The 12,455-nt window shown below is 25.9% G+C and overlaps 1 protein-coding gene across 2 annotated transcripts; it reads right to left on the bottom strand.

Annotated features, from left to right (window-relative positions):
- Window positions 1-6,954: 6,954 nt before the first annotated feature.
- Window positions 6,955-8,750, bottom strand: LOC112692543 (RNA-binding protein 48). 2 transcript variants are annotated; one of them, XM_025567238.1, is made up of 6 exons: window positions 8,417-8,750; window positions 7,953-8,143; window positions 7,723-7,890; window positions 7,553-7,607; window positions 7,362-7,487; window positions 6,955-7,096 (listed from the first exon to the last, which is right to left on the bottom strand). In XM_025567238.1, the coding sequence occupies exons 1-6, from the start codon at window positions 8,528-8,530 to the stop codon at window positions 6,956-6,958; spliced, it is 795 nt and encodes a 264-aa protein (XP_025423023.1). In that variant the 5' UTR covers window positions 8,531-8,750; the 3' UTR covers window position 6,955. The 2 variants fall into 2 exon arrangements, with proteins under 2 accessions (XP_025423023.1, XP_025423024.1); XM_025567239.1 differs by having other exon boundaries at window positions 8,385-8,423.
- Between the last annotated feature and the right edge of the window lie 3,705 nt (window positions 8,751-12,455).

Raw genomic sequence — 12,455 nt, 5'->3', positions numbered from 1 at the left:
ACACGAGAATTGTGTCAGGAAAATAAAAATGAACGAAAAAATGTTGAAAACAAATCGTCTTTTCAAAGCTGGTCATGTTATTGATTCTTTCTTCATGGAAACACTCCAAGTGAAAATGGTAAGCTTTAGTTTGACTGATAAGATGCAGAGGTCCAGATAGTCCATTTGAAAAATACATTGAAGATGAGCATTTGATCTTGAACAGCGGGGAATAACAAAATAACAATACCATACGGGTTATACATAAATGCAAAATAATAAAAAAATAAAAAAATAAAAATACAATCTTTAGTAGTTTAACAAGATATAAACATAAAAATAAATGAAGGTATTCAAAGGAAAACATTATAAAAATTTAATTCCTATCATAAATTATAAATAATTTAAGCTAATAAGCTTATCAAGAAATAAATAATATTAGTTTACAACGTGATATTATAATAGAAAGTAATACAATGAAAAAAGGGTAAAAACGGAAAATATGGTAACAGAACTGTAAAAATTTTAAACATTTTCAAAATCAAGTAACACATAAATCATAAAATATAACAAAGCTGTAGTAATACAAAAGGGAATTAGGACTCAAAGGATAATGTCGCCGACATGACAACTAGAAGGATAATAAGAACATGATTATTGAGCATCTTAGCAGTAATAACAATGTCATCCCTCACAAAATAACTTTTATAAAACGAGTTAAAATCAAGTCATTGAAAACAATAGGGAAAAATTGGACAAGAGGGACTATTTAAACGGTCATGGAAGTAGCAGTAACAACTGAACGGTGAAAATGTAATTTTGAATTACAAGGGTGATGAAACAAGACCAATTAGGTTTATCAAATGATTGACCTTGTTCAACTAAACCTAGAACCACTCAGAACATAATATTTGTCAACAGCTTATGGTCTATATGTCATGACTGCCACAATCTGAAACCCTAAAAATTATCTATTTCCAGAATTTGAGTTTCCAGTGACCAGTCTGTCAAATGGTTTTGGCGGAAAGCTAAACCTTTCGAATAGAACGCCTGCAATAAAAATCCCGAACCCAATTGAACGTGAACACGCTTTATGTAAGGAAATCTGCTATGAGGACATGTGACTAATGAAATTCGATGAGTGCAAATGCGACCAACCATTTGATAATCTATTAACTTGTTCTCTTAAAACTGGAGCTTTCTCACATCCCATTTATGATCAACATAGCTTTATTTCTTCGCTGAAAATAATAAGAATATTTTTGGAAGGCAATCAGGTGAAATATACATTTCAAGTTCATGAATCCTCTATACATTCCTTGCAATTGTTCCCAATACGAATTGTCCAGATTTCCGCCAAAACCATTTGTCAGGTTGGCCACTTGACACTCCAATACGGGAAGAAGATATACTCTCAGAGGTTCATTGACAGAAACAACGATGAGACTTCCACTCAGAACATAATATTTGTCAACAGCTTATGGTCTATATGTCATGACTGCCACAATCTGAAACCCTAAAAATTATCTATTTCCAGAATTTGAGTTTCCAGTGACCAGTCTGTCAAATGGTTTTGGCGGAAAGCTAGACCTTTCGAATAGAACGCCTGCAATAAAAATCCCGAACCCAATTGAAAGTGAACACGCTTTATGTAAGGAAATCTGCTATGAGGACATGTGTCTAATGAAATTCGATGAGTGCAAATGCGACCAACCATTTGATAATCTATTAACTTGTTCTCTTAAAACTGGAGCTTTCTCACATCCCATTTATGATCAACATAGCTTTATTTCTTCGCTGAAAATAATCAGAACATTTTTGGAGTGTCCAGTGACCAGTCTGTCTTGTCAGGTGGGCCTCTTATTGACTAAATTTTTTATGCCTTATAACCATGAGAAATCATTCTTTGAACCCATGATAGAACCGTGTCTCGCAAACGATGACTGATTACATTTTTCATGTTAGTCTTAAGCAAAACATAGTCAGACTTGATAAACAAAACGAAACAAATTTTTGCAGTGACTGACTGGAAGTGTCATTAAATGCATTATGTCTTTTATTTGGTCTAAGTTCTTTAGTTTCCGCCATACAATTTGACCAGTATTCAACGATGCACCATTTGCCAATGTATCAATATGAGAATGGTATCTTGATATAGAAGCAATCTTTGTTGTTTGATACACATTATCTACATAAATTTAGGTAGAATATAGATGATAAAAAAAAAAGTAAATTATGAAATTAAGAATCTTATAAACCTCAAATTATTGGAAAAAACAATAGATCCCAAAATCTAATTAAATGGTCTAATACCTCAAATGTAAATAGATTACAGTACATAAATTAGTAGGATTTTTTTAATAATATATATATTTATTACAATTAGTGCCTGGATACTAAATAATGATTAGAATTTTTATGTCAATTTTGGATCCAAATTAACATTAGATATTATGTGAAATTAATGGGATAAGTAGCAATGTTACACCCTATAATAATGTTCAATATATTTATTTGGAACACTCATTACATGTCCAAAATTTGAGTTAATTTATTGATTGACGTTCTGTTACCAAATGTTAACACCATAGGTCGATTTGAACTAGAAATTTAGCGTGCTAGTGAAAGAATAAATAATGTGGGCTTATAACTAAAAAGAACAATGTGTATAACAAAATAAAATCTACTTATACTTTAGTTTAAATATTATACAAGTTGTATAAGGGAGAATGGAATAAACATGATAGAGATCACCGTTGATGCTGTGGAGCGTTGTGTTTTCCTCGTAAAACTAATCCGGAGCGAGGCACCCGAACATGTGTAGCAGTGGTGATAATGTTGATCTGGATGGCGGAGTTTCATAAACGATATGAAGGAATATCTATTCAGCTTCAACGAGTGCACTGTAAGTTGTGTAACGAGCGCAAAACGATACACGATATAATAGCGAGCACATGATGATTAACGCAACACGATGTAACACGACAAAAAATTTCTTACGTGAAAAATACTCTAGAGCAATGGTTTTAGTGTATAACCTAAAAAAGGTAAAGAGAACACGGTGCAAATACAACGTACGTGTTGCAGAAATGAGCAGCAATAAACAAAAGCGAGACTGTCCAACTGCAAGAGCTGATGACGCTGTTGCCGACCTGATGATGCGATGAGCAGTGTCACCAATCTCACCACTTATGCGTCGGTGGTACAAACGTTGTCACGGGAAAATACAGAACAGATTTAAAATTTTGCATTTGATTAAAGAAGTTTAATTTTTTTTTTTTTTTATCATGGTATTATATCACAATTTATACTTGATATTTTTGCAATTTATTTGAAAAAAAATTTGATTTTAATTTCTATGTTTTGTATACTTTTATGAATATTCTTCAATACAAGTGTAACTATTGAAACGCAATTAGTAAATATAATTCGAGATCAATGTTGAATCATTAGATAGGTCATATGTAATAAATGGAAAAAAATTATGTTCAGGAAATCTGAAAACATTTTCTTATTAATAATAAAAAATTTGCTTTATTTAGTTCAATGAAATGATTAAAACTAACATATTTTTATTACTTGCCCTGTCTAGGTCTCAATGTTATACTTAGTACAGACATTAGTCTTAAAAAAGATATCTTAAATGTAGCAAGATTAACTATATTTAAAGGAGTAATATATATTTAAATTTATTTAAGGAAAATTAATAATTATAATTGTTCTGTCATGTTTTGCTCTTAGAAACTTCAAGGTTAAAATATTATTATTTATTTTTATTTTTTTGTATATTTTATGTCCCAAAAGTCACATATCAACCAAATAATGGATATTATAATTATTAGAGTTGATAGAATGACTAACCTACATTCTCATTGCAATCATCCGTGGAAAACAATTTAAAATTTACTAGATAAACTGAGAAATAATACATTATTATAATCCAGAAAATGACAAGGAGCATAAGTGTTGGGATAACATAAATAATTATTACTAGTGTTGCAAGCTTTGCTATCAATTGTGAAAATTATTCTATTATGAGTCTGATAATAAGCTAATAATTATTAAAGATTATATTCTTTTAAATTATACATGTGTTATTCCTCATCTATTGTACTATTTTATGTTATATAACATTTGTTAAATTATCATCTATTTATAACTTTTGATTGGTTTATAGATTTGTTTGTACTTACATTTTTAAATTTTGTAATGTTCATATATTTTCTTTCTAAATCTGTAATATTTCTTTTATGCTCATTGTTTATTGAAATCAACCAAATACATCAGTGGAAAAAACCAAGATCAAAAAGTTTGAATTTTCATTAAAATTCAAATTATTGAATGTTAACAATATATATAAAACTTAAATTAGTATTTATTTAATAATTTATCTAAAAAATTTATTGCAATTTTGAAAGTATTACATGCCATTCAAACTTGAATACTAGCTATTCAGTTAAACTTAAATCTTCTTTTATAAATTTGTTTTTACCGTATGAATATAATCAAAACAATATATTTATTATTAAATAAAATGTATGATAAAATTAATTTCTTTAATATTTATCATATAATCATAGGCACAAATTGCAAAAACTATTTCAAGGAAGTTTTCTATAGTATTAATAATTTAAATAAAAACAATCGTATTAATAAGATATTTTACATAATAATGAAATCATTAGGGGCTATAAAAGTTTTTGCAGGATTATGTTCTGAAATGATCATTGATAGTGCCTAGGAACATAATTATTTGTTAGGTAATAATTTATCATGGATATTTTACTATTTATTTAATTAAAAAAACAGTAAGAACGCGATGGTAGAGTTTCAACCCCCTTCCCCCAGAAATATCAGAAAAAATGTTAAAAAAAATTACCCCACCAACAAGTTTAACAGTTATTTCAAAGATTACCATAAAAATAGTAAAAAATATGTATATATATTGTATATAAATATTATTATTTTATCAACATTTTGAAAGATTTAGTTGAATTATTAAACAAATTCGATTAATGGATATGTAAATAAGGAATAAATGGATATATAAATGAGAATAGATATTACAATATATTACTAATTATAATAAGATATTACTAATTTATGTGAAAATGCATTTAATTCTATCATTAAAAGTATTCATACCGAAAATAATCAAGTAATTTCTAATTAACTAAATAAACCAGATGATTAACTGGAAATTTTGAAAAATTATTAATAGCGAAGTTCTCAATATACTTACTCTGTTACATCTATAGGAATCAAAATAATAATGCTTTAGTTTATATTTATGAAACACAATTAAATATAATTGTTCTTATTAGTTTTAATTGTACCGATGATTGATTAATGAATTTAAGTCTTAATAACTTAAAATTCTTAGTAAGGTATAATTGTAATATTTAATGTTTTATCCAATAAAATAATAATATTATATTCTTTTAGTGGTCATCAATAGGAATTAAACATTATATTAATTTTAATTTTACATCATACTTTTTATATTTCTTTTATAGTATTTTAAATAACTATATAAATTGAGAAAATTTTTTTTATTTATTTATGTGATTTAAAAAAATATTATTTACAGCTATTTATAACTATTTTATTTAACAGAATTTAATAAACAAGCATTTGTCTGTCAAAAGTAGTTACAATAGTATATACTATATACCTATTATTTGAAATATGTTAGTATTAAGATGATATTGAAGGTGAGAAAATAAGGCTAAACCTACTTATTTGTTCTTAGCCAGGAAAAAAAAACCAATTTACTTATTTTTGCTATTCAATTATAAATTACATAATTAATTTTGTTTTAGGAAAAAAATCCATAGATACATTAAAGGACAAACCACTATCTTTGAACCAATTAACAAAACGATCTAGATAATTTTGGATATATTAATCAATAATATAACCATCTTGTAAATAGAGCTTCAAATCATCTGAGGGTTGGAATACAAATGTGACACAGAAGATCATGTCAAATATTATTAAACAGAGAAAGAAAACACTAAAAGGAACTGGTATCCACCTCAAGAAAAGAGATTATGCTTAAAATAAATTCGGTAATAAATTCCGAAGATTTATCATTGATTTTGATCATTAAGATATGAATTTAGTTATGATAGAAAAAAGATTCACCAGTTTCATTGAAATTTTTATATTCAACAGCAATCACTGCTGAACACTCAACTACTTAGTTATTAAATAGAAGATTATAAGTTGTAGTGGAGGATCATGGTGGTATTAAATATTACATAAATTATGTAAATTAATACTATAAATATAATTAACTCATAAATGTATTTAATAAATACTACATTGAAAACAAAAATATTTCTTTTCAATCAAAAATTTAAAAAATGATTCTATAATATATATAATATAAGACCAAATAAGTTACAACAGTTAACAATTAAAACAATCAAAAGTTGATAATTTTTGGTACATATTTAGTGCACTATTTATAAATATAATATCATATTAATAAAATAAATTGTCATTATGAATTAAAATAATGATACGTTTCATACAATATTTATGTTAACTAAAAAATCTTTAATTTTCTTTAAATACCATTAAATTTTTGATCAGTAAAATATAAATTTGTTGGTTTTATTGAAAAAATTGTTAACATTGATGTAAAGGAATTTAATATATATTAAATATTACCATCTTCTTAAGTTTATTCTTCTTTAGTTTAAGTTATCTTAAGTTTAAAAGAATCTGCCTTAAAATATAGGGTTGAGGATAGATTTTAAGAAAATAAAGTAATTGATTAGAATATAAGGAATATATATTTTTATATTACTCAAATAATTCCCATCAGTTATGATATAAAAATACAATTTATTAGTATTATTGATTTTCTTTATTTAAAAAAAAACATTTTATTTTAATATATTTAACATGTATAATATACAATGCATTATTATTTAGTATATTAAAATAATATTATATAAAAGTCATCTTAGCTATTATTAGTTTTATGATGAAAAATTATGCGGTTAGGATTTTTAATTTTAGGTATTGAAGTTGTTCCTATACTTAATTGTCTAGGAACAAATCTTAAAGTTCTTGAATCAAATGGAGTTGAATCTTTAATAACATTCTGAAATAAAAATAATATTTATCTAAAAAAATTGAGTACTTAGATTAGTAAGTCTTGAATATATAATTTTAGAACTAACAAATTTAACATTAACGCCAAAACCTAATTTTGCAAGTAACATTAAAAAGTAATCGTAAGCTTGCTTAAAAATTAAAGTTAATTTAAATTAATTATTCTTTTCTGTCAAATAGAAATTTATATAATATTAATGAACTTGAATGACTTACTTTAAATTAAAGTTATCTTTAATAAAAAAAATACAAACCAATTTATTTTGCATTGTTTCATAATTGGTGTTCAAAAGATTTGACTTTGGTACGATGTAAGAACATTTTAAACCACCTTCAAGCCATCGATTTTGTTTCTGGGAATAGGAATTACAGTTTCGCAACTGCTTAAAATAAAATATTAATATGGTTAATATATATGTCTTACTAACAAAATATAATTGTATACCTTTGAATGAGATGAAATGTTAGGATTATATTTTCCTAACTCAGAAGATAACTCTCTGAACAAAAAAAAAACACACATCCAATGAAATAAAAGTTTTAGTTCAAATCTAGTACATCGTTCATGAATAAATTTGAAAATTATTATGAATACTTATAATAAATAAATCTTACTTTTCATGGTTAACATCTAAAACAATTTTATTGATATGTTTTGTAACTTCTATTACTCTAGTTTGTAACTTGTATCTTGTTTGTTCTATGGTTTCAAGTTCAGGAGCATAGCAAACATGTAAAATGCCACCAAAGAAATTTTTTGTATCCATTTGTTTCTTACCAAATCTAAAATATTTTTTCTGTTATTCAAGATAACAATAACATTATTGTACTTTTTTTTAAATCACCTTGCAGCCTGTATTCGAGCAAATGTGACATGAAAACTATGAGTGAATTCTTCTTGATCTTCAAATTGCACTTGTCGAATATTTAATACATTTCCATAACGTTGACATAATTTTTTTACTTCATCATGCAAATCTATAGATGGTACACCTCTGATAATTAAATGCTGTGATTCATCATTCACCGTATAAACCTTAATATTAGAGTCAATTCAAGTTTTAGGAATTTTATTACATAAAAATACTAACTAAAAATATTTTTTATAGTAATAATGTATAAACTGTCACATTATTATAAAATATAAATAATTTCCATAGGAAAATCCTGTAGTCTCAATATAAATAATGGTTCATTATATCAAATCAAAATAAAAAATTTTGGAATTATTCATTAAATAATGTGTATAAGGGAAAACAATTATTATTTAAGGATACAATTAAAGGAGGCCTAACATCCATCCCAATACCTTAATCGCTGTTAGTTTTCGTCCCTGCCTATACTTAGGTCGATTTTCACAATAACTTAACATGTTGTGATGAGGATATGATTTCAAATTCACCACTTCTACCTGTTTAGACATTGTAGTTATACTTAAAATTTTAACAAACAGTAATTAATAAAAATTTTTAAACGACTCTAGTAACTTCTAAAACAAATGAAACAATTGTGAACATTGGCATACAAAGTAACAAATAGATACAGAAATCAAAAAAACAAAAAGTGTAAAATTTTCAATATTATATTTTCAATTTAATACATAGTACCACATAAATAGAGATAATAAAACACACTCATTGATGAATTCATATAATTTTATACTTAGAACAAGGAGCCTATACCAGTTTTTAAAGTGATAAGGATAAAAGTGATAGGACTGTGATATAGTATGGACACAGATGATTTATTCTATTCTGTGGTATAGACATTTTATAACGTCTTAATCTTTACTGTGTGTAAACGCTAGTACCTAATTGAGAATACTCAATATCTTTGCGTAGACTCTACGCCGTAGAGACCTACATTTGAATTCTGATTTTCAGTTGGTTTTATAACATAAAAATACACATTTTTATGATATTCTAATTTTTTTAACTTAATTAGACGGACGAACGCGTTAAAAACTTTTTCTTAAATGACAACCACCTATTTAAAACAAATCAAAATGGTAATGAATAAAAAATATAAGCATAAATCTACCTATAACTGATTATTTTTTAAATATAGAATAATATTTTATTTTAAATAATTTCAGTTGTGAATAAAAAATAATTATTCTTAATAGTTTAACTTGTGAACAAATTAACTATTCTGGGTATCTAATTTAATTTTTTATGTTCTAACTATCGAAAAAAAAGCATCTAAAATTTAAACTTTTTTTTATAAAAACAATTCATTCAAATATATCGAAACGAAATGAAATGTCTCTAACTAAATAACTAATATCGTAGTGATTTGTGGGAAAATCTATATTATTATCGTAATCCCGTATAACCTAACCAGGCAGATATCGCATCTGATATTAACGTTAATATCAGATACCTGTACAGCTATCTAAAAATAAAAAAGGAAATGTTGTTTTTGAATATCTATTTTTAGAAACCTGGTTTTCACAAATCTTCGGGCTTTGATTATAGAAGGCGGCAATATTTTTCCAACCAAATATTTTGAATAAAAATAAAATGTTCGAAAAAAAAAAAGTATTTAAAATACCCTTGAAACAACTTCGTTCTGAAAGTATTTAAAGAACTGAAAGATTATGAGTAAAGATTTTATAATTAAGACATAGGAGCAATTTCAATTTTTTACCTGGTGGGTGCTTGAAAAATGTATACCAAACATCCCGTAGTTTTGCCCCCATACCCTCTTAATCAACCTTACATTCATCCAGGGGTGTCATTTGGGGTGGAGCAGGGTGTGCAACAGCACCACTAACTTAAAAATGTTTGACAATTGGCCCGCCATTAATACTCCTATATGCCGTTATAATAAACTTATGCATTCAGTTTTCATATATACATATATAATAGTACCTATATATTTTTTTTAAGTTTTTTTTTTTTTAATTTTTGGTTTATCAGCTTTCTTATCAAATGTGTACGACCCGTAGAGTTGATTTAAGCATCTTAGTAAGGTACACTACACTTGTCGGTTCCTCCATAGATCAAACATCTATTGTGAATCTATGGTGCCTCCAAGCCTCCACGCGCTCGTCAACGATGCGTTATGGAATCATTTCATTTGTGCGAATTACTGTTTCGTCTTTCAACTGTTGTAACTTGTAACGTGTTTATTCGTATTTCGTTTCGTTTGCGAAATTTTTTTGTATAACTACAATAACATCTTAGAAATGGAATGAAATTTGTTGATTATACTCATTAATAAAAACTATTTTAACTATTTTCTAAATTTTCATAATTTTACATTTTGAATACTTTTTAAACGATTTTATAAAAATTTCATGAAATAAAACTATCAAATTTTTTAAGGCTGAAGTAAATAATGTATTGATGTACATTGTTTATATATATATATATATAATTGTATATCGATATTATTGTATGTATGATCAAAACGATTGACAAATTGATTATTTTTAAAATCATATCGGTTTCGTCATATTGCGATTATCAGATTCATCGTATTTACAATGCCTACAGATAAGATTATATATTAAACACAAAAAACAATGAAAAGTTCATTGAAAATTATAAAAAAAATACTGTATTTAAAATCATAAGTACTCGTATAATAAATGATTTACTGACTGGAGAGAGATAAACTGATAGTTTACCCGAAGATTTTACGTTAAGCGATTTAATTTATTTTAAGTACGCTCCAATCACATCAACCGACATAGAACGATGATTTTCGAAGTATAAAAACTTACTGGCTCCAAATCGAAAAACATTGGATTTTGAAAATTTAAAAAAAATTACTTACAGTTCAATGCAACAATATTTTTAAGTACATGTAAATATTTTTTTATATTTCATATATTCATCTTTATAAATTGTAACTAATGAGCATAGACACAACTAAAGCACAAATATTGGGAGTGCTGAAATTACGTAGCTCACACTAACCATCACACACACCTCCCAAGTACTATATCTCAATTTAGTCACTAAATGTACCATAGCAATTTATATACACTAATATTTTATTTTATAAATATAAATATTAATAAGCCTAACCTATATTATTTTATTTAGATCATACAGTAATAAGAAATACACAAATTAAAAAAATATTATACAATATATAACATATAATATTCATACTAGTATTATCTTGCAATGATTAGTGGAATATTTTTAAAGTATTTCTGACAATGTAATTAACTAATAGTCATAAACAATTAATCTTTTTAATAAAAGCATCAAATAAAAATAACTACATAAAATAAGAAAAACACTATTTTTGTATAATTTTTCAATTATTAATTTTTTATCTTTAGATTATTTAAAATGCAATTTTCGATATATCTTAATGTAATACTGCAATCAATTTTACTACTATCTACTACTACAACATCCATGCCCAATTTATTAATATCACGAAAAAATTATCACTAGGTACCAATAATTACAGAAAAACCGTAGGGTAGTAGAATTAATGAAAATATTAAAAAAAAACTCCACATCATGATCAAAAGTGAAAATTGTTAATTTAGAATAAAAAAAGATGAATACACGCTGTGTTAAAATCTTGCGAAGAAAGAAAAAACCAATCAAGACAAATCATATAAAATATATATATATATATATATATATATATGTTAAAGTAAAAGATGTTAAATTTATATTTACGTTATTAACTAGCAATTTACGTCAAGGGGCCTCACCACCACGTCTTTTTTTAACAAAAACTACTGTTTCTAATTCCAACTCTACGTGTCGAAAATTATCACGATTTTTATTTTGAAAAAATATTCGGATGCTCCGTAATATGTCTAAGGGAACGATCGAGCCACATTCTTAATTTTTGTAATTTGAATTGCAATAAATATTGTTGAAAATTCAAAAAAAATACAGAATTTCAAACTTAAATATTTAATTAAATAAATACAATTTTTAAAATGTGCTTCGATCGATCCTTCGTACATTTTACGGAGCATCCAAATATTTTATCAGAATGAAAATCGTGATAATTGTCCACACATAGTGTTGGAATTAGAAACGTATGTTGGAATGAAAAATAAACATTTTTTTGCGATCATGATATTATTTAATGACATGTGCGTGCGAGTGCGTGTGAGAGCCCCCCCGTACCGCTATCGCAACGCGTCTAGCTAAATAAACCTAAACAGTGTAATATAATTGGATACGTTATTTCGTGGTATCCTATAATAATGTTAGCAATTACTTATATTTCCAGATAATTTATACCAATAATAACTATACAAATTATTTTACACTGCGGACTATATTATTATTTTTAATATTATTAAATTTATTTATTTAAATTTATATAATATTTATTTTTATTATTATCATACTGTTTTA

This window comes from Sipha flava, unplaced genomic scaffold (genome assembly GCF_003268045.1).
Source record: "Sipha flava isolate LNK unplaced genomic scaffold, YSA_version1 74_pilon_pilon, whole genome shotgun sequence".
Classification (NCBI taxonomy): domain Eukaryota; kingdom Metazoa; phylum Arthropoda; class Insecta; order Hemiptera; family Aphididae; genus Sipha; species Sipha flava.
This window is presented reverse-complemented; position numbering and strand designations above follow the sequence as displayed.

Coding starts and splice junctions, on each gene's coding strand:
- LOC112692543 (XM_025567238.1), bottom strand. CDS start 8,530: ATGTCTAAACAGGTAGAAGTGGTGAATTTGAAATCATATCCTCATCAC. Junction 7,488..7,552: donor ACATTTCATCTCATTCAAAG/GTATACAATTAT, acceptor TATTTTAAGCAG/TTGCGAAACTGTAATTCCTA. Junction 7,097..7,361: donor AAACAATGCAAAATAAATTG/GTTTGTATTTTT, acceptor TTTTTATTTCAG/AATGTTATTAAAGATTCAAC.